General features: G+C 43.6%; 1 protein-coding gene across 1 annotated transcript in view; it reads left to right on the top strand.

Annotated features, from left to right (window-relative positions):
• DOCK2 (dedicator of cytokinesis 2) overlaps window positions 1-26,291 on the top strand; it is a 425,439-nt gene that overhangs the window by 51,910 nt on the left and 347,238 nt on the right. Inside the window, exons 10-22 of the mRNA XM_082456398.1 lie at window positions 951-1,086; window positions 3,168-3,243; window positions 5,022-5,098; window positions 5,687-5,812; window positions 7,044-7,168; window positions 12,340-12,438; window positions 14,457-14,529; window positions 14,642-14,745; window positions 16,511-16,694; window positions 16,867-16,964; window positions 18,605-18,694; window positions 19,740-19,840; window positions 20,656-20,790. Of these exons, the coding sequence (XP_082312524.1) occupies window positions 951-1,086; window positions 3,168-3,243; window positions 5,022-5,098; window positions 5,687-5,812; window positions 7,044-7,168; window positions 12,340-12,438; window positions 14,457-14,529; window positions 14,642-14,745; window positions 16,511-16,694; window positions 16,867-16,964; window positions 18,605-18,694; window positions 19,740-19,840; window positions 20,656-20,790 (1,424 nt within the window). The remainder of the gene's footprint in view (window positions 1-950; window positions 1,087-3,167; window positions 3,244-5,021; window positions 5,099-5,686; window positions 5,813-7,043; window positions 7,169-12,339; window positions 12,439-14,456; window positions 14,530-14,641; window positions 14,746-16,510; window positions 16,695-16,866; window positions 16,965-18,604; window positions 18,695-19,739; window positions 19,841-20,655; window positions 20,791-26,291) is intronic.

Below are 26,291 nucleotides of genomic sequence, written 5' to 3'. Positions count from 1 at the left end.
ATGTCAAATGGGGCTGCAGTAATAGTATTAGTGATGGGACTTTGGAGTGTTGTGAAAGATCAAATAAGACGATGGCGTGTGCAACACTGAGCACAGGGCTTGAGACGTCAGCGTAATTCACGGTTTCAGCGTTCCTCCTCCTGAGCCCACAGTTGAGTGTAATTCCCTGTCCTCCTTGCAGTTAGGTGTGGCCGCGGCCCTTGCTTTGGCCACTGAAATGGGAGCGGAAGTGATATGCCTCTCTTCTGGGTGGGAGCTTTAAGAGCCAGTGAGTGATTTGCCCCGTTACCTTCCCCTGCTCTGGGGACGGTGAATGCACCTACTGTGACAGGATAGATCCTCCATCACCAGGGGCCCAGAGTGAGTGAGTGGAACCCCCGCCCATCTGCACTGGACCGGTAGCCTGAGCTGGAAATAAACCCTGTTGTGTTAGAAGCTCTCGGATATTGGGGTTGTTTGGTGTAACAACAACCCGACCCCGAGTGATATACATGCATTAGGTGCTCAGTAAACGGTGATTGTTAGGATTTTTCCTTCTTCCTTTTGCCTTCTCCCTCAGAGGTGCTGAGCAATGACCAGGTGGATGGAGTCATTTGCAGCAAATGCTATTTTTGGATACATCAGCTGGCATATAGGGACGGCTACCTATACAACTGATGCTGTACCTCTGGTCCTTCTCTTCCCATCAGTTTGAGGTGGAAGAATCAGGATTGAACACCAGAGCCCTGTCACCCAGTTTCCTTTCCAAAACTCACCTTTCTTACGTGTGAAACAGGGGTGATAGCTTTGTTTTCCACCTTTCCCAGGACGAACTGTATGATTGGTCCATGTATGCTAAGTGCTAAGCACCAACCTCCCCCCACCCCCCGAGTTTACTATTACTGAGTTTGCTTTTCTACTTTTTGTTCATTAGACACATGATGTGTAACTATTCGTTTCCTGCCTTACAGGATCTTGGAAACAAAGACCTCAACAGGGATAAAATTTACTTGATTTGTCAAATAGTCCGAGTTGGGAAGATGGATCTTAAGGATACGAACACGAAGAAATGCACGCAGGGACTGAGGCGGCCTTTTGGGGTGGCAGGTAATGACACACCACACAGCACTTAACTGTTACTGGAGTGCACGTTTTATATGACTGAATTTTGAAGATTTTTTTTCTTTCGCTCTCCTCCTTGCCCTCTCCCGCTCAAAAACTTAGGCCAGACAACCCCTAATACCTACATTTCTTGTGACTAAATCAAAACAATTGGTAACTAAGTCTAGATTTATGATGAAGACGGTGAATAATGGAATCCCCGTGTCTGGAGCAGAGCGCTGGGACCACAGTGCAGTCTGAGCAGTCGGCGCCTTCACTCCCCAGCACAGTGAAAAAGGAAGAACAATATAGGTGGGATCTAGTTATGAGGAGCAAATCATTTTAAAAAAAATATCCAGGACAGGAAATGCAGTTACACAGAATGAGTCACCCACCACACATCTAAATTCCAGACGGAAGTGGACGTGTGGAGAGCTGGCATAACCCAGTGAGGCTGCTTCACCTCCACATTCCTTTCCAAGCCTTAGCTCTCTTGGGGGTTTCCAAGACTTCATCATTCTTGTCCCACTTTTACAGTTTTTGTTATATTTGACTATCCCTTGCACTATTATTTACCCAATATATTTTCTTTTAAGGAACCTTCTTTATTTAAACTGAAGTACATTTTTTTTTTCTTAAAAGACAATTTAAATACCTGTGGAAATAGCAATTCGATATGCAAGTTTTACTTCTTTTTATTAAAGTGTAACATTTTAGTTGTGTGCCATTTATAATCCTTGTATACCATATCTAAACCCAGTGTTTCAGGTTTCTCACTTCAGGACACCCTGATCTTCTGTTATCACAAACCAGCTAGCTGTCCAGTGAGTCCCCTGGCACTGCTTGCAAAGTGGTGAAGTGGAAGAAGTTAGCTTATACTGAGCCAGCTGGTGTTTCAACTTAACGTTATTGCTAGCTAGCTAGCTAGGCGATCTTGGACAAGCATATTCCCCAGGACCTTAGTTTCATTATCTGCAAAATGAGGGACTTGGACCTGGTTGATCCATGACTTGGTCTAAATTCTCTGATTCTATATGAGGGACACTTCTGGCATCACAATGTCCCTGTTAAGGCAGTGAGGGTCCTTCAGCCTTACTGCAAAGTGTGTCTTTGTCTCCAAGTGTAGCTGGCTCTCTCTTTTGGTTTCAGGTGACAGCAATCTGGTGTAACTGAAAGGTTTAGGAATAGATTGCTTCAGGCATAGCTGGATCCAGGAACTCAAATGAATTTACAGTATGAAAAACTCTGGAGCCAGAGGGAGATGGTTCTACCCAAATCATTCTCACTGAGAATGGGCAAGGGGGGTTCTGTTCATCAGAGAGAATGGATGCTGGTCAGGTTCAAATAACAGTTTCCCCTCCCTCTCTCAGTTCCCTAACTCCTCTCTTGAGCTAGATGCAATCACTAGTTGATTATTACCCAAGCAGTTTTAATGGCTCCCTGACTGGGACCTGGAGTGTTTGAGGAATTTCATGCTACTAGGGTTTTGGCTCTATTTGGCTAGCATGTCTCAGTGCTCCTCCCCCTGCCCCCATTTCTATAATCCCTGCTCTGGTGCAGGAGTTCTTTACCTTGGTTTTTTATGGACCTTCAGTGGCTGATTTAAAGAGAAGTTTCAGAGGAGCTAGGATCCCTCTGGAAATGCAGGGTTCAAGGATCCACAGATAACGTGTCTGTGCATATGAGCACGTTTACGAAAAGAGGGTGAATAAGTCTTCAGATCCCACAGGGAGTCACCGCGCTTGGGTTTTGTCAGCACAGTAAACATCCAATACAAATATGTCAGATCCAAACCTAATTGCTTAATTCCATAAGCACGGCTCTGACTCTTTCCTTTTGGCCTCTGCCAAGCCCTGGGTTTTTGGACGCTTCCCTGACTGTTGACCTCCCAGCCCGGTTTGCCCAGAGGCGTTTGCCAGTTGTTGCCTGTGATGAATCCTTGCTGTCTGTATATTGTCTCATGCTGGCTTGCTTGCCTTTTTAGGCTTTTCTGTCCCAGCCTCCTGCCCTACAAGCTCATCCCATTGTCACCCTTTCCTGGGAGCAAGAGGGCTTAAACCATTAATTCATTTCTCTTTTCTTTCTAGTTATGGATATAACAGACATCATCAAGGGGAAAGCAGAGAGTGATGAAGAAAAGCAGCACTTCATCCCTTTTCACCCGTGAGAGATTTCCCATTTCTTTCCATTCTCTGAAACCACATCCTTTCTGATTGAGGGCCATACAAAAGCAGGGTGAACTGATTGCCTGAGTTGATGATAGCCCAGGTAGGACCTCCCAGGAGGAGGGCAGGTTGAGAATGATGGTCTCAGTGCTGAGGCATTCAAAACCAAGCAGCTTAGACAAAGAACTATTAAAAATCAACCATAAGAAAATAACCCAATTTAAAAGTGGGCCAAAGACCTTAACAGACACCTTACCAAAGTAGATATACAAATGGCAAATAAGCACATGAAAAGATGTTCCGCATCAAATGTCATCAGGGAAATGCAAATTCAAACAACAATGAGATAACTACTACATACCCATCAGAGTGGCCAAAATCCAGAACACTAACAACACCAAAATACTGGTGAGGTTGTGGAGCACCAGATATTCTTACACATTGCTGGTGGGAGTGCAAAATGGTACAGCTACTTTGGAAGGCAGTTTGTCGGTTTCTCATAAAATTAAACATACTCTTACCATATGATTCAACAATCATGCTTCTTGGTATTTATTCAAAGAAGTTGAAAATATGTCCACACAAAAACCTGCACACAAATGTTTATAGCAGCTTTATTCATAATTGCCCAAACTTGGAAGCAACCAAGACGTCCTTCAGTAGGTGAATGGATAAATAAACTGTGGTACATTCAAGACAATGGAATACCATTCAGAACTAAGAAGAAATGAGCTATTAAGCCACGAAAAGACATGGAGGAACCTTAAATGTATATTACAAGTGAAAGAAGCCAATCTGAGAAGGCTACATACTGTATGATTTCAACTATATAACATTCTGGAAAAGGCAAAACTATGGAGACAACAAAGAGATGAGTAGTTATCAGGAGTGTGGGAGGGATGGATATATGTTATTATATAATTTGTCCCAACCTATTGAATGTACACCACCAAGATTGAACCCTTAGATAAACTGTGAATTTTGGGTGAAACAAAAAAAAAACCAACCAGCTTCTCACCTATTCGTTCATCAGATGTTATTTATTCAACGGACTTTGACTGAAGGCTGGCAGAGGGCCGGGTGTTGTGCCAGGCATGGGGGGATGAGGTGGTGAACAAGGTCGACGTGGCCCTGTCTTCCTGAAGCTTATATTTAGATGCAGAATTAAATGAACAAAAGATTAAGTATGACAGGGACCATGAAGCTGTGAGGCAGCAGCGTATCAGGAGCATATAACAGGAAATCAGAACCTAATTCTTGTGGGTACAAATATCCATGACTTTAGAGGAGGGTAGTGAGGAGGGTGAATATCCTTTCCTTGATCTAAAATAAGTTTGAGAAAGCAGGACCCCCAGTTTGAGAACTTTGTCCTCGTTTGTCTAAGGGGGATGGTGTTTTGTTACAGATAATGAGGTCAGTGGCTCTAAGTCATGTGATTAGGACTTAGCATGAGCAGCTGAAGCCTTTTCCACCTTGCTGAGCAGATACTCATTTTGAGGGCTTGGGAATCCTTCCTTTTTAAGAGTCTTCCTAGGAATAAAAATGGCCTTTACTTGTAACATTGGTATTCCCCAAATTTCAGAGCCATGTTGCTTTGTGAAAAAGAGAGATGTGCTTCTTGATGGCAGGTACACTCTCTGAGCTGACATGGGCGGGCTCACTTTTCACCTAAGGTGTGTGGAGGGGTTGGGCAGCTTTCTGGAGCTCCTGGAACCACAAGGTAGGGACCCCATGAGGATACCATGCAAGTATTTTGTGCTCTCTTTTCCTTTCTAGGGTGACAGCTGAGAATGACTTCCTGCACAGCCTGCTGGGCAAAGTCACAGCCTCCAAGGGAGACAGCGGAGGGCAAGGTAGAGTGCCAGCAGGCCAAGTGGGCTGGGCCTGACTTCAGCTTGAGATCCCTTGATTCTGTGGCAAACAGATCAAACTCCTAAACCCTGGGAAACATAGCCTTCCTTCCAGACAGACCATTGTGAAGAATGGGGGAGTGTGATCTACAGAGCTGGAAATCTCTAAATGGGAAGCAGAAGGAGGCATGTCCTAGTGCCTGAAGGAAGAAAGGAGTTGGTATAGCCTACCTCCTATGTGTCAGGCACTGTAAAATGTTTCCTTGTTCAATTTCATCCTTCCCACGGTCCTGTGAGATAGATGGTATCAAACCCACTTTACAAAGTCTGAGTTTAGAGGGGTGCAATGATTTGACGGAAGCTGACCCCTGCTAGAAGTAACCTGTAAGATTTCAGTTGGAGGTGTCTTGCTCTAGAGCCCCTCTGCATCCTGCCTTGCATCCTCCCCCAGGGCTGGGTCACTGCATCTGTGGCCGCTTGTCTGTGCTTCCATGGTCTCCTCCATAGAGAGACCAAGGGGAGAGATGATGGGAGGGTGAGGCTGAGGGAACACCTTGAAGTTGACTCTTCACCATGAGTGTTCCCTTCCAGGCCTCTGGGTGACCATGAAGATGCTTGTGGGTGACATCATTCAGATCCGCAAGGACTACCCACACCTGGTGGACAGGACCACCGTGGTGGCCAGGAAGCTGGGCTTCCCGGAGATCATCATGCCAGGTTCTCCTTCCCCCTGGGTGGGGCTGGGGGTGGTCTAGCTAGTGTGATCTATTTTCTTTTTAAAGAGTCAACTACTTCTTTTCTACTGCTTTTCTCTATTTCTGTCTCTGAAGGTAACCACTGAAAACAATTGTTGTATATCCAAAAATCTTCTATGCATTCACATAATAAACACAAACACATAAATATACACACATGCACCCCCACACACACAAATGGGAATCACACTTCATATACTTTATATACCATTACTTATTATACTTTACATAGCGTTCTGCAGCTCACTTCTCACTTAATAATTTATCATGGACATCCTTTCCACTTTACTACACGTGGAATAATTTCACTCCTTCTGGGGTGAATATTGACATCCTCTTAAATTGCTAAGCTATTTTTTTATTACCAAAAGAGTCCACGCTCATTGTAAAATGTCCAAGTGGCATGAAAAGGTTTAAAGTGAAACCTTAAAAGCTCTCTCAAATCTTTGTCTCCAGAAGTAACCACGATACGTATTTTCCAAATGTGTATGTAATAAAAGAAAGTAAATGGGACTGCATGATAACACTCTTTTGAAACTTCCCTCTTTGTCTTAAACTTGAGTCTAGGACTTGTGTCCATAACCACTCTCGCTGACTTACCCCTTCTTTCCACAGTTGCATGGTGGTCCACTGGTGTTGTAATTTATCTATGCCTGCTTTACTGAGACATCAGTCCCTTGTGCATTCCCCTGTAGGGTTTTCAGCTATCACCCCCCCCATTCCTGAAGACCCTCCACACCTCGTCCCTCACCCCATCCGTGTTCCTCGGACACAGATAGAAAGTCATTCTGTCTGCTTCTGCACAGTAAGAGATCTGTGGAGAGAACCGTCTGTGCTTGTTATTCATGCACCAAGATCAATCCAATTGGAGTTTGCCTTTGCCTTCCCAGAAGGTGTCACTAGAGGATGAAAATTAAATGATTTTTAATGGAGAAAAAAATACGGCCAGTCATGACCATCCTACCTCCCTCTTTGCAACTAATTTCCTACTGTTCCTCCATCCTCTTGTTACCTACTGCTCCAGCCTCCCTGATGAAGTAAAAATGCTTTTCCAAATCGTTCTGATTTTAACTTCATTAATAGAAGTTAATGAAGTGTGGCACTTCCACCAGCTCCCCAACTCCCCGCGCCCTCTAGTCAGTGCCTCTCCTGCTACACAGACTCCAACTGTTGTCTCTCTCCCTGTGCCACAGGGGACGTCAGGAACGACATCTACATCACTCTCTTACAAGGTGACTTTGACAAGTACAACAAGACCACTCAGAGGAATGTGGAAGTGATCATGTGTGTGTGCGCGGAGGATGGCAAAACGCTTCCTGTAAGGGACCCTGCTGTTGCTGTGGTTGACAGGGCTCCCCTAGGGTGCCTCCGTTCATAAAGATTTTCTTTTTCCTTTCAGCTCCTGCTCTCTAAATGCCAGGTGCCTGCAGGGTGGTGTTGAGTAAGGTGATCTACACCTTTAGAGCTTGACTGGCACAGTAGCCCGTAATAAGACCTGGTGGTGTTCTTTCTTTACACCAAAGCAGTTGGCTTTTCAGTGTCTGTCCCTTTCCTTTCATGACCTCTTCTTCTTCTTTTTTTTGCTTGGCACCTCAGTTTGTAGGTTAGCTTTTCACAGTTAAAATGTTGTTCTCATCGAAACCTGAGCTGGTTTATTGAGGCAAAATTCCATGGCAAGGAAAAGGATCAATACGGAGCCTTGGGCTGGTGTGAAGACTCAGGATGTCCTCAAAACAGACATTCCCAACACTTAATCTAACTCCCTAGCACTCAGCCAGACATTCTGGTGGAAAGCCTTATCAGTAAATTGGTCTCCAGAGGGCCAGCAGAGTGAATTCAAGAATGCAAAGCATATTGCTATATTTATACAGCATATGTCCTGTGTAATATTTGTCGTGTGTGTTTACATTTATTTACTTATATTTCCTTTAAGGTTGTCAGCAGTTGTGTCCAGTGTGTGGGAGGGTTTTGCTTCTCAATGTCTCCTTTCAGAGTACTTAGCTGAAAATAAAATCAGCTCTCAGCAGAAGTTTCAGCGTGGGCAGATATTCCTCTTAGGCCGCAGTGGGTGATCAGATAGCACAGGAGGGTAGGGGTGTGAATACTGATAGATCTTCTGCTTTAGCCTGGGGGCCTGGAGCCCAGGCAGATTTTGCTACCCTTACCTACGAATAACTAGCATTCACAGAGGCATTGCTACGTGCCGGGCACTGTGATAAGTATGATGCATTACTGTTATTTTCCCCATTTTTACAGAGGGGGAAACTAAACCTTTGTCAAGTGAAACAGCTTTCCCAGGGTCATAAAGTTAGTAGTATACGGCAGAGATGGGGTTTGGTTTCAGGTCCCTCTTATTAAACACTTCACTCTAATGCCTGTACGTTAAAAAAATCCTCCAATTTATTTCTCATCTTAAAAATGAGGCTAATAACCACTCCCATCAAATTCTGGGAAGATTCACAATTATTTTTTAAATTTAAAGAAATCATCGCAATTACCTTTTTGTTCGAAAAGACTGGGCCCATTAATTAATATGTAGTTGAGCAAAATCCAAGGATTTAACTTAATCCTCTTTTTGTTGGATTTTGAAACTTTTCTGAAAAATAAAATAAGTAAGAAACGCTTTGCTCAAAGAAACACAAAGGAAGAGCAGAGGGTTTTTATCTGAAAGGGAAATTGGGTTTCACAAATGTATAGACCATGCTTTGAAGTCATTTTTACCCAACTACCTGTTGGAGAACTTTTTAACCTCAGCCTCATTTTTTAAAACACTGATGTGGTTGCCTTCGATGTTGCCAAAGGACAAATTAGAAGGAACAGATAATGGGAAAGCAGACCTCTTATCTCGTTTCTGAACCATTTGTACTTCCGACTCTGCCATCCTTTCGTGTCACACCCAGCCAGGCTGAACAGACGCACTTATCAAAGATGAATATATAGGCAGGAATTTGGGGGCAGAAATGGAGAGGTAACTGTGGGGCACAGTGATAATTTGCAGTTTCATCTATGAGGGAAGTCAGGGGGAGTTCAGTTGACTGACTATTGAAAATTGCTAAGGAAGCCTGTGGGAGGCTTTTCTTTCTCTACTTGCAGAAGTAAATATTACTGCCTAATTAAGTGTCAGGCAGCACACTCAAACGTTCCTGTTTGATGTTGGTGGGAACAGTCCCCTTTAGGGGTATCGATTTCTCCTCCTGCTCCTAGGAAGAGCAGGGTCAGAGGATAGAGTAGGTTAGGCTTGTCCTTGGCTCACTTTGGGGTCTCAACGACCTTGCTCAGGAGGACCCATAGCAGAGAAGCTAATAGGCTGGGCTCTGAGAGCAAACTGACAGCGTTCAAATCCCACCCTCCCCTCCTATTAGCTGTGTGATCTTGGGCAAGTTTCCATGTCTATACAAGAGGAATAATAATCTCTTCCTTGTGGGATTGCTGTTTATACAGAATGGTAGGTGTAAGGCGCCTGGTATGTAGTAAATACTCAGCAACAGGAAGGAGGTAACATTTAGAAAAAAGCAGACCAACTGCAGGTTGAAGCCCTGGAAAGGATCTGAGGGGGTCAAACAGACAATCCAGCGTGGATTCCTAAAGCAAGTTCAAGAAGTAAAAATGCTCAGATGCCGGGCTGAGAAACCTCTGCTCTTCTGAGACCAGCCAGTTTACAGGGCTGGAGGTAGGGCATGGGGAGCAGTGCTGTGTAGTGGTTAAGACATGACCTCTGGGGCCAGGCATCCAGGCCAAAAGCCCAACTCAGCCCGGATTAGCAGGATGACCTGGAGCAAATTACGTAATCTCTCTACGCCTAGGAGACTCTGTCTGAAAATGAGACCAGCGGTGACACTTTACTCTTGTGAATACCAGCTGAGATAATTGACGTAACAGGTGTTCATTGAAGTTCTCTATTACCAGAAAGGTAGAGCCGTCGCAGGCTTGGTGACCGCCTCGCGGACGCTAACTGGCATCTTCCCGTGATAAGACCGACCTTGTCAGCCTAGAGCACTTTCTGGCGCTCGAAATGCGTTCACACCGCTGGTGTCATTTATTCCTCAGGTGATTCCTACGAGGTAAACAAGACCTGTGTTTGGAGCCTGATTTTTCCTCCTGCTGAAGTGTGTCCACCAAGGCCAAGTCGGCATTAAAGTTTCCAGGCTTCCTTCTACTGACCTGAAGCCAATTAGGGGCTCTCGTTGTTAACGGGGAGCCATGGGGGTGGGCAATGGGGAAGATTATTGAATAGGTTCAATGGAGACATGCACAAATCTATATTTTCCTGAAAACCAGCCCCCGTCCCTGGTCACAATGCTCTTTCTACACACCGAGCGACGTTCGGTTTTATCTCTGCAGTGTTGAGAGGGAGGGAGCTGTCTTAGGTCTTTCTCAGAATAATACTGAGACTGTTTTCTCCAGCTTTAGGCAATCAGAAATTTTCATCATCAAGATAGTTTTGTGGGATTCAGCTGCGTGCTGTACAGCAGCTTTACTTTCACCAGAGATACATGTGTATTTTCAGTTTTTATAAGCTATGTGGGATTCAGCTGAGCTACAGAAATGCTAAGCCCATAATTGTCACTAGATATAAATCTTAGGAGGCTGGAAGGCATCTAGGTTGTTACAGAGGAAACACTGGGCAAAGAGAGGGTCCGAGATGTAGTCCTGGAGTTGGTACCTTTTGGGGCAAGTGACGTAACCTCTCAGGGTCTCAGTTTACTCAGTTTTGAAATGGGGTTGATGACGGTAATCATCAGAGGTGGTTGTGAGGATTGAATTAAGTGAGGCAGTTTGTGTAAAGGGCTTAGCATAATGCTGGACACAAAGCACTCTCTACATGGTTAGGACAACTTTGGAAGCATGTTTTTAGTTCAGCACCTCAAGAAGTTCTGAAAGGCTCCATACCATTGAAAATTAAGAGAGTTGTATGTCTTCCCTCATTTGCAGTTCCCTGGTTGTCCTTGTTTTTTCAGAGATAAGTTTTGAAAGGATGCTGTAGCCTTATTTTCAAATGGGTTTGATCTGGCCATATGTAGCATCAGTCAGTATTGAAACTGAACTCATTCTTTCCCTATAGCTCGGAAGTACAGAGGGACAGAATTATCCTTCCCACAGCTTAGCTTGCTTTCCCAGGGGCCCAGAGTGGCCAGCTTTGGTCCTTCAGCCTGGTGGGGAATCCACTGGAGAATCTGATGGAATCTAGTGAGAGTCGTGGATTCTCTCACCATAAAACTGCCCAGAGGCACACAGTTTTGTAGTTTGGGGGCTTGGGGCTGCAAAACCAATCCTCATGTCCCTAGATCTCTGAAGACTTGAGATTAAAATCTCTTGTTCTGGTATAAAAACCGAACTTAGGCCCCTTCTGAGTGACCCTACCTTAGATCTTGTTTTGGGGCCAAACAACAGGAATGAACACAGAGATAGAATTAGGGGTTGGCATACTCTATTGCAAGGTAATTCCTTGTTACTCTGAGGGTGACTTTTTAAGAATAAATATCCTATGTAGGTATGCTTGCTCTGTGCTCACTCTCTCTCAGAATGTCCGTACTGTGTTTCTGCTCAAAGCCAACTTGGAACCTTTCTTCAAGATCTTCAACTGTCATCACCTCCAAGAAATATTCCCTGAGTCTTCAGGGGACACTGAAGTGTCCTTTCTCTGTGCTCCATAGTATTATACAGTCAGCCCTCTGTACCTGCAGGTTCTGCATCTGCAGATGCAGAAGTTCGACTGTACTACACTGTTTTATATAAGGGATGTGAGCATCTGTGGATTTTTTTTTTTTTAAATCGGTGGGGAAGGGAGGGCCCTGGAACCAAGCCCCTGTGGATACCAAGGGACAACTGGATACATACATCTGTCATCACTTCACATTGCCTAGTGATTTGTCTGCTCATATAATGATTCCTACACCACACTGTGAGCCCTCATGTCAGGTTTACTCTCTGACTCATGCCCGTATCCCAGTGCTTAGCATGGGCCTGGTACCTGGAAGATGCTCCCCGACTGTGGGCTCCTTTAGCCCCCTCTGCCCATGTGTCTGTCTGAAACCCAAGCTCCCTCCCCTTGCCCAGCTCCCGCCGGCACCTGGGTGTGTTAGCATCAGAAATCCATCAGAACGAGCTGCTGCTTGGCTGATCTGAGCCTGTTTGGTAACTTTGTGCAATTCAGATGTAGGAAACAGATAGAATTAATAAGACTGGCAGCGCGCAGCAATCCAAGGCTGGTTACCATTGACAATAGGGCAGCCACGTCAGCTGCTACTGCGCTCCAGTGGTTTCCAGAATGCAAGTAATAGAATTTCTATAGTAAAGCAGCTGTCACTCCCAGGGCCGGGCACATTCATGTATAAATCCGTAATGTAGAAGGGTACTTGGCAGAAGGCTTAAAGAAGGCAGGGTTACCCCAGGCCCTGTGGCCAGCCTTGGCCTCGGGACCGAAATTGCCCAAGCATAGAAAATGGCAGTTCTGTAGTGTTTTCTCTCTTTTCATTTTTCTTGGGTCAGAATGCAATTTGCGTGGGAGCTGGGGACAAACCTATGAATGAATATCGGTCCGTCGTGTACTATCAAGTCAAACAGCCACGGTGGATGGAAACAGTCAAGGTAATAATAATAATAATGATGATGATAATAGTTGGGGGACTCTTAGGACTCCCTAAGATCTGAAACAGTAGCCTAGCATGTCTCTGGTGGTGTGTCAGGCAGTGGAAATAGTGGCCCAGTGGGCGAACGCGCGGTTCTCTTGATCACCCTTCACCGGCCCAGCAGCAAGCCACCATGGCATTGTCAGATGATCTTGTGGACTGTGCCCAAGCCATCAAGTTGTGTCGTTCGACTCAGCAGTGAGGAGTGACAGAGCTTGGGAGCAAATGTGAGGCTATAAAAAGCTATTTAATGCCTGGTAGATACCCTGTTGGGAGGGTACCTCAGATGGTAGTGGCATTAACCACAAATATTTGCATTACCAGATTGTCACACTAAAGCAGAAGGGAATATCATGCATTGGAAGTGGAGTTTGGAATTAATTTAGTGGCCAGTGAAGCTTGATCACAGCTTCAAATGTCTCTGCCTTGTAGTTAATAGCAGTCTTTTTTTTAAAATTTTTTAAATTTTTGGCTGTGTTGGGTCTTCGTTTCTGTGCGAGGGCTTCCTCTAGTTGCGGCGAGCGGGGGCCATTCTTCATCGCGGTGCGCGGGCCCCTTCACTATCGCGGTCTCTCTTGTTGCAGAGCACAGGCTCTAGAGCGCAGGCTCAGTAGTTGTGGCTCATGGGCCTAGTTGCTCCACGGCATGTGGGATCTTCCCAGACCAGGGCCCGAACCCGTGTCCCCTGCATTAGCAGGCAGATTCTCAACCACTGCACCACCAGGGAAGCCCTTAATAGCCGTCTTTACTCACTCTGTGCTCTGAACCCAAACTGAAGATATTCATAAGACTTCCCTTTCAGAGGTAGCTCTTCAAACCTCAGTGGTTCTTGCCTTGTCACCTATAGTCCTGTTTTCCTCAGTGGGTCTCCCTGTACTCACTCTCTTAAAAGTGATGACCTACCCAACTTTGGGGTCAGAGAGCTGTTGGACCAGGTTGTTTTCTCTTCTCTGTGCTCTCTTGTAACCCAGTTATATCTCTTTGCTAGCCCTCATCACATGGTGATAATTATGTGTTGCCCTGTGTGGGCCGTGAGCTCTTTGAGTGGGACTCTGCCTTACGTCAGCATGGCCAGTGCTTCACATGATTGTAGCTTATAGTATTGATTCGATATGCAGTGAAAGAATGAATTGGACAACAGCTGCCCATGTGACTCTCAGTTCTTGTGCTCTGAGACACACAAACAAGTGATGGACCTCTTTGGGCTCAAATTTCATTTTCTGGAGCAGAAAGTATCCACAGAAAATCTGAGTGGTTTTCTCACATGTAGCTAAGCTTCTCTGTCTGGGCCTGAATTGTATAATACAGGGATTGCTGTGGGGCTTTGGGAGGTGGGATAGTCCAGAGACAGGACAAAAGCACCTCAGTCAAGGGTACAGCAGACCACTCACTGGACAGTGAAACTGGGTGACCAAGGGGTGATTGTCTTGGCCCAGTGTCCTTGGAGGAAAAAGCATCTGGACATGTGTCCAACCAAAGATGGGAATGAGGCCTAGGATTTTCCCGAATATGATTGGATTCAAGCATTTTTATTAATTTACATAAATGACAGTCCCCCAGCAAGCCCCCTAATGGGCATTGTTAATTTTCTAAGCCCTGCTGCAACTGCCCAAACTCCTGGAGTGTGTAAGGAAAATGTGCACTGTGCAGTTTGCAGTGCATTAAATCCTGCGCTAAAGTTATGTGACTTTTATATCAATATGGGGAGATTCATTTTTCCTCCCTGTAATTTACAGATCTCTTTTCATTGGCTGGGAATGCAATTTGCCAAATGGATTACATTTGGTACTTTATTTTCTCTTCATAGCCAGTCCTTATGTAATGTATTTACAGTTCATCAGGCTTGATGGCTGGGTAATAAATCAGCACGCAGCACTCGAAGTTAAATGGTCAGGCTGCCTTTTGTGGGGGGGCGGGGTGGAGTGGGGAGGGCCCTTCAACTCACTGTCTCCTGAGCTCTGGTTTCTGCCTACTGAGGTGGCCGTCCCTATTGAAGACATGCAGAGGATCCACCTGCGATTCATGTTTCGACATCGGTCATCCCTGGAATGTGAGTACCCAGCCAAATGGCATCTCTGCAAAACCCCTGAGGGGAGCGGGGTGGGATCACTGGGTGGCCCAAGTATCATTTTTTTCCCTGACCTCAACAATGCTGTTTTCAGCTAAGGATAAAGGAGAAAAGAACTTTGCCATGTCCTATGTGAAGTTGATGAAGGAAGATGGGACCACTCTGCATGACGGATGCCACGACTTGGTTGTCCTAAAGGTACCATGAGCTGGGATTAACTCTGCAGTGGGGAGCATGCAGGAAGTGAAGGGGAGATGGCAGGATGGCTTGGTAATTAAGGGCAGGGACCCCAGAGTCAACACACATAGGGGCTTCCCAGCTGTGAGGCCTTGTACAAAGTCTTAACTTCTCTGGGCCTCCGTGTGCTCATCTATGAGCCCTCAGTGAGTAATTGTGAGGATTATATGAGTCAGTGCATGTAAACATGACATTGATGGGTACATGGAATTCTCAGTAAATGGAAGGTTATCGTTACATACAGAGTGGGCTTTGACTCTGTTAAGACACCCGTGGGATGTACAGAAGACCAGCAAGAAATATTTGAGAGATTCCTCACTGTAGCTAATGGAAAAAATATCACAATTTAGGGTCCCGATCCTGCTGTTGACTAAATTGGAGTCACCTCACATGTCTTGCTGAGTCTCAGTTTCCTTTTCCTTAAGTGGTGATGGCCATGTTTATGACCATAAGATGAGCCACGCGAAAGGACCATGTAAAAGAGTATAGATAGCAGCTGCTGTTATTTTTACGTCATGAGACTTGCACTGTTCTCTAGAAGTGGGGAAGTATTTTCCTGATCTTATACGCATGCTTTCCCACAACCACTCCTGTGACAGTGGCGTGTCTCTAGCTAGCCCCTGGCTGGAGGCAAAGGGTATGGCTGTGAAACAGGGCAAGCCTCAGTGGCCAGCACAGGGATCAAACCCTTGCCCTTGACTTTCTCAGCATTGGAGGTTGGAGTTGCCCTTTTGCCTGTGGTCTGCATGGCAAACACAGCCTCATCAAAGCTTCATAACATGGTACTCTTCTCTGAGTCTCTTTGGCTTTTCCAGGACACCCCTTTTCCTTCTGTACAGGCTCTGTTTTCTCATTTTTGACGCATCAAGGTAGTTCTTGGTTTAAAAGATTGTGAACTCATCGGGGGCAGAGTCCCAGTTGCAGTCAGTTTTCAATTTAGTCACCCTCCTTAAGCCTCAGTTTCCTCATCTGTAAACTGGAGATGATAACAGTATCCACAACAGTAACGACTGTTGTGAGGCTTAAATGACATGAACTAAGGCATATAAAGCACTTAGTGCAGCATCTAGTGCAGAGTAAGGGCTCAGTGAATGTTGACGGCTGTAATGCCTACCTCTAGTCATTCATTTCAGCATGCCAAGGGACTTACGTGTCTGTCATTTTACTAAGTGTTCTATATGCATTATGCCATCTAGTCTGCTCCAAATTTCTAGAAGTAGGTAATATGATTAATTCTCAGTTTAATCATGAGAAGAACGAGACACAGAGAGACCAAGGAATGTATCCAAAATGACACAGGCATGTGAATGGTAGAATAGGGTCTAAATACCATCACTTTCAGAATCTAGTGCCTTTGCTGTTAACTTCTTCTTTAAGCTGATTCCTTATCCTGCTGGTGGGCTTGTTTGTGTTAAGATCTTATAAAACTTAGAATGAATTAAAATATCCTGTTTGGGAGTCTTCAGTTCCCTCTGTGCCATTAATGAAGTCCACAGAGCCTTCAGGTGGTGATCAACCCCTTTCCCATTAACGTAACCTTGGGTTCTCGCCTATTTTGTGGAAAAAGAGCCCTGCCTTACCAGCTGGTGTTCACTGCTCCTCTTATGATGTCCCTCACTGTTTCTGATCCTCTCTACCTACAGTGTGTAATCTGGCCACTGCAAACTCTATGTAGCATTGGGTGCATACCCTTGGCTTGGGGAAGTAACCAAGGTGTTGTTTCCAGGGGGACAGCAAGAAGATGGAGGACGCCAGTGCTTACCTGACTCTTCCTTCTTACCGACACCACGTGGAAAACAAGGGGGCTACCTTGAGTCGAAGCTCCAGCAGTGTCGGGGGGCTCTCTGTCAGCTCCCGGGATGTATTCTCCATTTCTACGCTGGTGTGCTCCACAAAGCTCACCCAGAATGGTATCGGAATCATTGATAGCTCTGTGTGTGTGTGTGTGTGTGTGTGTGTGTGTGTGTGTGTGTGTGTGTGTGTGTGTGTGTGTGTGTTTATGTGTGGGCAGGCCAGGGGAGGTCCTGATACAGACAGTTTAGGCCAGTAATAGTAATTCTGCTTGTCTGGATTCTATTTTAGTGGGTTTGCTGGGTTTGCTGAAGTGGCGTATGAAGCCACAACTGCTACAGGAGAATTTAGAAAAATTGAAGATTGTCGATGGAGAAGAAGTAGTAAAGGTCAGTGGGGCTTCATTTTGCCTGTATTCATCCACCAGTGACAGAGCTTTAAATCATGGGTGGCTTCAGGGGAGAGATGAAGTGCTGAAGGAGATAGGACAACTTTGCTTCTGACAATGGGATACAGTGTCCCAAGTCGGCATTAGAAGCCTTTATTGGTAAATCTGGGGGATGATGTGGTTCAGTGATGCTGAATCTTGAGCAGGAGAAAAGTATGGTTGTGCTCAGTCTCTGGAAATAGATCAACTTTGGTGTAGATCCCAGTTCAACTGCTTGCCAACTTTATGTGATAGTGTTATCAATATGACATATTTTGCAGGGTTGTGAGCATTCAAGATGATAAATATTTAAAAATCACTCAGCAAGTCTCTTACACATAATGCACAATAATTGAACTAACGCATATGAAAATGTACAAAGTTCAACAAATAGTAACTATTATTTATTTTTGTTGTTGTAAGTTGCTATAGTAGTATGATCTCTTAGTATTATCTACATGTTGCTGTTAGAAATAAAAAGTATTCTTGGTTTCTGCTGCTTCGAGAATGTTATGTATTAGACATGAGAAAAGGAAAGCAGAAAACAATGCAAATGTCAGACGTATTGTTGTGTCCACATGGTGGTGGAGAATATAGTGTCTGAAGCGCAGATCTAATGAAAGCAGCTGTCTCTCCAGCACTATGAATTGGGACAAGTGTTTCCCAGAGGTCCTGGTGATCTTGTTTCCATTGGGAACCTGGTACAGCTAGAAACTGTGAGATTGAACATCTTTATGTAGTAGCTCTGTGTTTCGACTATAGCAAATATTGACCCATCTCTTAGGAGGGAGGGGTATCAAATTTTAGTTAATTGCCCATACATTGAGAAGAAATGGTCGAATTTCCAGATCAGTGCTTTAACTGTGCACTGTTGACCCACCTACCTGGTTCAACAATGGCAGGGAAATTCCCCAGACATCCTTTTATAAGGCCTGTCACCTTTGGCAGCCTGGAAAAGTCATCTGAAAGGGAATTCTGTTGTCTCCCTTTTGCATTCTTTTTTTAGAAAAAAATTATTATTGATGTATACTCTACATACAGTAACATATGTACGGAGCACTTATCTTAAGAGTACAGTTCAGTGTATTTTTACACATGTACACAACTGTGTACCCACCACCTAGGTCAAGGTACAGAACATTTTTAGCATTGCAGTAGGTTCCCTCTTACCCCATCTCCGTCAGTAACCTATTCGGGGGTAACCACTAAGCTGACTACCATCATTATAGATGGGGTTTTTGCCTGTTTTTGAATTTCATAAAAAAGAGAGTGATAATGAATGAACATTTCTGTGTCTGACTTATCTTACCCTGCACAATGCTCACAAGAGTTATATTCATCATTCCACGTTGAAGTAGTTTGCTCTTTTTTTATTGCTGTGGAGTATTCTATAATGTGGAAATGCCACCCTATACTTATCCACTCTGCTGAAGATGGACAACTGGGTTGCTCCAAGTTCTGGCTCTTGTGAGTAAAGTACCTGGCCCTCCTGAACATGGCACATGGTGGATGTGTGCCCTCATTCTCTTGGGTAAACACTGATGAGTGGGACTGCTGGGTCACCTACACTGTTTCTTACAAGACCTTCATTATTTTGCCCAGTTTCTCCAGGATACTCTGGATGCCCTCTTCAACATCATGATGGAACATTCTCAAAGTAATGAGTATGACATCCTCGTCTTTGATGCTTTGGTAAGAGAGAGGGGGCCAGTGTTCAGTGACATTAGGCATTAACGTGTGTCTCACTGTGAGAACACAGAGAACTTATGGCCCACATGGCCCTTTTCATGAATTTTTTTGGAGGCATTGTAACATTTGGCAACCAGACCAATGAACAAGTTGCTGTTTCCCTTCGTTTGCTTCGAGTTCATTTGAAAGCATGGGCAGGGTGATTAAAAGGGGAGTGTTTAAGTGCTGATGGTGGATTGGCCCTGGTTGAAAGTACATGAAGCTGGATACCATGAATAGTCACTTTGGCTTTCCATGAATGCAGGGAGTGAGTCCTTGGCCAGGTTGTAAAGCACCCAAAATGTTTACCTTCTTCCTGCTCAGTCTCCAACTCAGCAGTTGTTACACTCCTCCTGCCCACCCAGAACATTTTAGAGTGGGTGGTACACCAGCCAGATCTGTCTCCTTTCCACCTTTCAAAATGGTCTGTTCTTCCTCTTGTGGTCCCAACTCACATCTTCTCAATGTCATGTCAAAATAAACATAAAAAAAAAATCTGCATTAAGGTATCAGTGACCAATAAAGTATGAATGTGTCAACCCTTTGTGTCAGTGACATTTACATTTTTAAAGAGCTTACTTGGAGACAGCTGTGACTTAATCCACTGCTTCCCAATAGGGCCTCCTAGAAAGCTGTGTCTAAGGAAATATGCTTCCTGACAAAAAGATCCTGTGATTAAAGAACTTAGGGAAGTGCTGACCATTGCATGACTCTCTTGGAGATTTACAGTGCACGTAAGCATATGGAAGACTCTAAGGCCTGCAGTAAAGAAGGCAGTCTAAGGTTGATAACTTGAGATTTCTCAAGCTTATCTGACCGTGAAACCCGGTAGCATACTTCATGAAATACTTTTGAGTAGAGTTACTACCTTAACGAAAAGGACTGAAGCTATATTAGTGACCTAATTCCTGGGCAAAAGAATTTGATAGGGATTCAGTTATGCCACGTGAATACAGCTTCCTGTCCTGGGTCCGCCCACAAAACACTGATTCCTTGCTTCTTCCTCAAGATCTACATAATAGGACTCATTGCTGACCGGAAATTCCAGCATTTCAACACCGTTCTGGAGGCTTACATTCAACAGCATTTCAGTGCTACCCTAGCTTACAAGTAAGTAACTGTGTACTTCCTACTTGCCCTGCCAGGATGCCTAGGTCACAAAAAGTTGAGTAGTTTCTTTTTGTCACCAGCCTGTGTGATTTCTACCTTTTTTGACAAAACCCAATCTGGCTGTGTTATTTGGATTAAATAAAAATATGCAAACTCATAGGTTGGTATGAATATTTTATGGTGGCAGAAGTACATGGAAGTGTTTGCTCATTCGTTCATTCATTTAGTCAGTCAGCTATCATTTATTGAACAGCTACTTGTGATACACACTGGGATTCAAAGGCTAGAGAGAAGGAAGTGCATATGACAAGTAGCTCAGTACAGCTTGAGGGTTAGAGATCAGAAATGATGCTGGAAAACTTGGTGGAGGCCTGTTTGTGAAGGGACCTGGAAAAGCAGGCCAAGTAGTTCAAAGTCTACCCTGCTGGTAATAAAGAAACATGGTAAGTTTCCAGGCAACGGAGTTCCATGATATTACAAGAACATTTTCTGTGGGAAGAAAAAGCTGAAAAGAACATTGTCACCACATCATCCCCCCTCACATCCTCATTGTGACTAGTTTTCCCAGTCAAAAGATTTTTTTCTCAGTACTTTTTCCTTTGCTGGCTTTTTATGGACAGGAAATACTTATTCACTCCCTGTATTAAACATATATTTTTAAGCAGAGTTATTTTTATGGTGTAAATGAGTAAGTGAGCTTGGCTATACCATCACCTCTAACCTTTGATTGAATGCCTTATAATTTAGTAAACAAATTAATTACCGTGCTGTGGGCTGAAAAGAGATGTATTTTGAAAATATAATCCCTTATTCAGGAAATTGATGATGGTGCTGAAGACTTACTTGGATACCTCCAGCAGAGGAGAGCAATGTGAGCCAATTTTAAGAACGCTGAAAGCTTTGGAATATGTGTTCAAGTTCATTGTTCGGTCAAGGACATTATTTTCACAGTGAGTACTAGTTATGTAAGAGTGATTGATTAGCTCTGCAATTCCTCTGGGGTACAGCAGTATTTGTGCCATTGGAGAAACTCTTTTACAAAATTATAACCAGCTGCTGATCAAAAACAGCTTAAAAATCCAACTTAGAGAGTTATGAATAGGTAGTAATTGTTCCAAGTTCATTTGGGGAAAAAAAGAAGGAATCTTCATATGTTGAAGAGTTATGTCTCCTCCAGTGACTATGATTTGTGATTTGAGGCTCTTCTGCATTTCATCTAACATTCTTCATTTGATTTGAGATATGGTGAAAACCTTCCAGGAATCTATATTCCATGGGGATGGGGAAGCAGAACTCAGAGAATTTGACATTTATTTGGCTCTAGGAGGATGCACATGACAGATGAGCGGATATTTGCAGCTGATCCGCCTGTCCGTGAAATCCTAGTGGCCAAAAAGTGAGCTGACATGTTAGAGCACCTACGAGATTTGATATTCGATGGTCAGCATCACAGAGGTTAGCTACCCGTTTAAAAGGCTTTAGAGGTGGAGTCATTCCAATGCAACCTGCAAAATAACAATTTATGTGTCTCCTGGCTACAAGGCAAAGTTAGGCAGGGAATTGGTTGTGTGTGTGACCAGGTTGGTTGTGTGTGATGGGAAATAAGAAGAAGCATACAGGAAATGTATTGTCCGGATTCTTATCGGTACAAAGGAAGAGCATGCAACTCAAGCTGACTCAGGGAAATAGGACTTTATTTTATTTCTCATTATTGAAAAATCTTGGGGGTAGTTGGCCTTCGGTACGGCTGGATCCAGATGCTTAGTGTCATTCGGATAGTCTCTGTCTCTCTAGATCTTGGCTCTGCTTTCCTTTTGTTGGCTGCCTTCTGAGGCAAGTTTTCCAATGGGGAAGCCACTGGGAAACTCAGATTCATATTCTACTAGCTTAAGCAACTCTAGGTTCCCTGTTGTTCGACCAAAATCCTATGCCAAGAACTACCTTGGGTCATTTGCTAAGGTCTTGAAGAGTGTGACCAGGAGAATGAATATGCAGATTGTGTACTTATGGTCACATGTTCACCTCTGGAGCCATGGGTCAGGTCAGCAACTTATGGTATGAACTTGTTTACTTGAAGGGATGGTTTCTCAAAAAAAAAAAAAAGTAGAAGTCCGTAAATCATCATTCTGATCAAGACATTGGACGAGTTATGAAAGCTTCATACTCAAAGGCAGCTGAAATGGGTAATTATTTGAGATTCTCCTTTGTAGGAGAATTCTTTGATATTTCAGTTGATGAATAGAAAGAGATGAGTGTCTTGAACCATGTCACAAAACATATGTCACTTAGGCTATTCTACAAGTGAAATATCTGTTTCGATTCCTCTGTTTTGTCAGATAGTCAAGGCAGAGACTGTGTATTGAAGTCTTAGGAGTATTCTTGAACTTGAAAGAATATGTGAATTATTTGAAAACCAGTAAGAGACAATTATGGGTCTTCCTAAGAGTTGAACTCTTGGAGAGGTTCAAGGATTCAAACGTTGTAATTCCAGATTAGGCAATGATATCTTATCCCATCTCCAAGCGAGAACTTCAGATCTACAAGAACATATCTTTTCCATGTATCATATCTTATGCCTCAATTTGTCCTTTTAATTTATTTCTCTTCCCTCCCTCCCCCCATTCCTTATTTCTTTCCTTCCTCCCTCCCTCCCTCTTTTCCTTTCCTTCCTTCCTTCCTCCTTGTCTTACCTCTCTTAATCTTCGTCTCTTTCCTCCACTGGAACAAAGAGCATTTGTACATTTGCTTTCTTCTTTTCTACCTGAAGGCATGTCATCTTGCAGAGCCCCCAGCTCTTCATTCAGTATAAATTCAGTGCTGCTGGAACTCTAAGTGAGTTTTGGCTTCTTAAGGAGTAGGATAATCTGTTATTCTCTTATGTACCCTCAGCATAGCATAATAGAACATCACTGACACTCAAGAACGCTTGTTGGATGAAGTGCATTCTGGGGGCTAGGAGAAGCCATTTGGTCAGAGGAGATGTCTCGAAGGTAATCCAGACATAATCTTGAATCCTTTCTCATGATCAGAAATATAGGCTGACCTGCAAGGAGTGTCTAGGACCTCATGCCGAGGGAAGGTAGTAGGTCTTGTTCATTCTAGAATCTTTCACAATGGGTTCTCTTCAGTGGAGCCTCAGGGACATTGGGAAGTGATGGTAGTATTTCCCCAAACTAGAAGGGCATTTTACTTGGGAAAGGAAGATGGACGTTTCAGTGCTTTGAGATTTCTAAGCCAGCTGGTGGGAAATTGTAATATAATTATTGCTTTGGGAGCTTATTGTGTCTGGTATTGTGTTTCCGTTTCCTGTTATTCCTTTGTCTTGTGTGCATAGTTACAGCTGATCCAGCTCCCATTAATTGTTCCCTGCCATTTTTTCTTTGTGCATGCTGCACATGAGCATTTACAAGCGCTAGGGATTTTCCTGTATCAATACGCAGGATGCAGTCGGGTAAGAGAGGAAGAAAACTTGTTGAGAAGGATTGGAACTTTTTTTTTTTTAACATCTTTATTGGAGTATGATTGCTTTACAATGGTGTGCTAGTTTCTGCTATATAACAAAGTGTATCAGCTCTACGTATTCATGTATCCCCATATCCCCTCCCTCTTGCGTCTCCCTCCCTCCCTCCCTATCCCACCCCTCTAGGTGGTCACAGAGCACCGAGCTGATCTCCCTGTGCTATGCGGCTGCTTCCCACTAGCTATCTGTTTTACATTTGGTAGTGTATATATGTCCATGCCACTCTCTCACTTTGCCCCAGCTTACCCTTCCCCATCCCTGTGTCCTCAAGTCCATTCTCTACGTCTGTGTTTTTATTCCTGTTCTGCCCCTAGGTTCTTCAGAACCATTTTTTTTTTCCTTTAGATTCCATATATATGTGTTAGCATACGGTATTTGTTTTTCTCTTTCTGACTTACTTCACTCTGTATGACAGACTCTAGGTCCATCCACCTCACTACAAATAACTCAATTTTGTATCTTTTTATGGCTGAGTAATATTCCATTGTATATCTGTGCCACATCTTCTTTATCCATTCATCTGTTGATGGACACTTAGGTTGCTTCCACATCCTGGCTACTGTAAATAGGGCTGCAATGAACGTTGTGGTACATGACTCTTTTTGAATTATGGTTTTCTCAGGGTATCTGCCCGGTAGTGGGATTGCTGGGTCATATGGTAGTTCTATTTTTAGTTTTTTAAGGAACCTCCATACTTTTCTCCATAGTGGCTGTATCAATTTACGTTCCCACCAACAGTGCAAGAGGGTTCCCTTTTCTCCACACCCTCTCCAGCATTTATTGTTTCTAGGTTTTTCTGATGATGCCCATTCTCACCGGTGTGAGGTGATACCTCATTGTAGTTTTGATTTGCATTTCTCTAATGATAGTGATGGTGAACATCCTTTCATGTGTTTATTGGCAATCTGTATATCTTCTTTGGAGAAATGTCTATTTAGGTCTTCTGCCCATTTTTGGATTGGGTTGTTTGATTTTTTGATATTGAGCTGCATGAGCTGCTTGTAAGTTTTGGAGATTATTCCTTTGTCAGTTGCTTCATTTGCAAATATTTTCTCCCATTCTGAGGGTTGTCTTTTCATCTTGTTTATGGTTTCCTTTGCTGTGCAAAAGCTTTTAAGTTTCATTAGGTCCCATTTGTTTATTTTTGTTTTTATTTCCCTTTCTCTAGGAGGTGGGTCAAAAAGGATCTTGCTGTGATTTATGTCATAGAGTGTTCTGCCTATGTTTTCCTCTAAGAGTTTGATAGTGTCTGGCCTTACATTTAGGTCTTTAATCCATTTTGAGTTTTTTTGTGTGTATGGTTTTAGGGAGTGTTCTAATTTCATTCTTTTCCATGTAGCTGTCCAGTTTTCCCAGCACCACTTATTGAAGAGACTGTCTTTTCTCCACTGTATATACTCTTGCCTCCTTTATCAAAGATAAGGTGACCATATGTGCGTGGGTTTATCTCTGGGCTTTCTATCCTGTTCCACTGATCTATATTTCTGTTTTTGTGTCAGTACCATGCTGTCTTGATTACTGTAGCTTTGTAGTATAGTTTGAAGCCAGGGAGCCTGATTCTTCCAGCTCCATTTTTCTTTTTCAAGATTGCTTTGGCTGTTCGGGGTTTTTTGTGTTTCCATACAAATTGTGAAATTTTTTGTTCTAGTTCTGTGAAAGATGCCATTGGTTGTTTGATAGCGATTGCATTGAATCTGTAGATTGCTTTAGGTAGTATAGTCATTTTTACAATGTTGATTCTTCCAATCCAAGAACATGCTATATCTCTCCATCTGTTTGTATCACCTTTAATTTCTTTCATCAGGGTCTTATAATTTTCTGCATACAGGTCTTTTGTCTCCTTAGGTCAGTTTATTCCTAGGTATTTTATTCTTTTTGTTACAGTGGTAAATGGGAATGTTTCCTTAATTTCTCTTTCAGATTTTTCGTCATTAGTGTATAGAAATTCAAGAGATTTCTGTGCATTTATTTTGTACGGGATTGGAATTTTTGTAAGGATTATTCATTTCTGTCACATAGCCAAAGAAAATGATTTTCGTTCCCCTCTTCTTATGTCAGTAGCTCCTGAGTCAAAGTCTGGACAGGTGTCTCTGGGCACATGCCTGTGCCATAGTTGCAATGGAAGCTGGCAGAGCAGGTTTGAGCTTCTGTCATAGGGAGGCAGGCTTCAAAATATGGGGAATTCTAAATTGTAGGAAGTGAGTCCAAAAGATGCTGAGTGGCCATAAATATGACCAGTATCCACTGGGCTTTTCTAGATTGACTGAGCCCCTGGGAGGTATAGAGCATAGTGAGGAACATTGAGAAGGAGCTGAAGTGATTATGTTCTAGGCATTGAGTTTCTTTACAAATCCCCTTGCAGTGCCTTTTATCCTGAACCTCAGACAACCAGCTGAGCTGATCCCCAAGGTTTCTGAGCCTGTGGAATTACTCAGTCTGTGGTAGTCCATGCTTCCCTGCCACGTGGTGGACACTCCAGGAAGAGCTCCCCTTCCTGCTGGCCAGGCACACAGTAATGAGACTGCAGAGCTTCTGTAAGGATGACTTACCGAATGAGAGAAGATCCAGAGCTCTGTTCCGCAGTGATAGCGTTTGCTCCTGCTTGTCTGTGTTCCTTGTAAATCTTGGTGCTGCCGTAGGCTGGAGTATAGGGGATAGTGTGGGACATGGTTATGTTCACACTGTACTGGACAGTGTTGGCTCAGTGATGGTCAGTTTTCACACTGGACACTTCCTGTCCCTGTGAGCACCTGGCTTAGTGACTTAACCTCTCTGAGCCTCAGTTTCCCCACCCATGAATGAGGATAAACCAGCTTTTAGTGTTTTGATGATGAAATGAAATTATATGTACAAAGTTTCCATGTAGTATCTGATATTTATTCCGTGAGCAAAATAAATCTGTTAGCTGTTACCATGTTTTCACCTAGGAGA

Source organism: Balaenoptera physalus, assembly GCF_965194825.1.
Source record: "Balaenoptera physalus genome assembly, chromosome: 3".
NCBI classification, from domain to species: domain Eukaryota; kingdom Metazoa; phylum Chordata; class Mammalia; order Artiodactyla; family Balaenopteridae; genus Balaenoptera; species Balaenoptera physalus.
The sequence above is the reverse complement of the archived record's forward strand: the minus strand, read 5'-3'. Positions and strand labels throughout refer to the sequence as shown.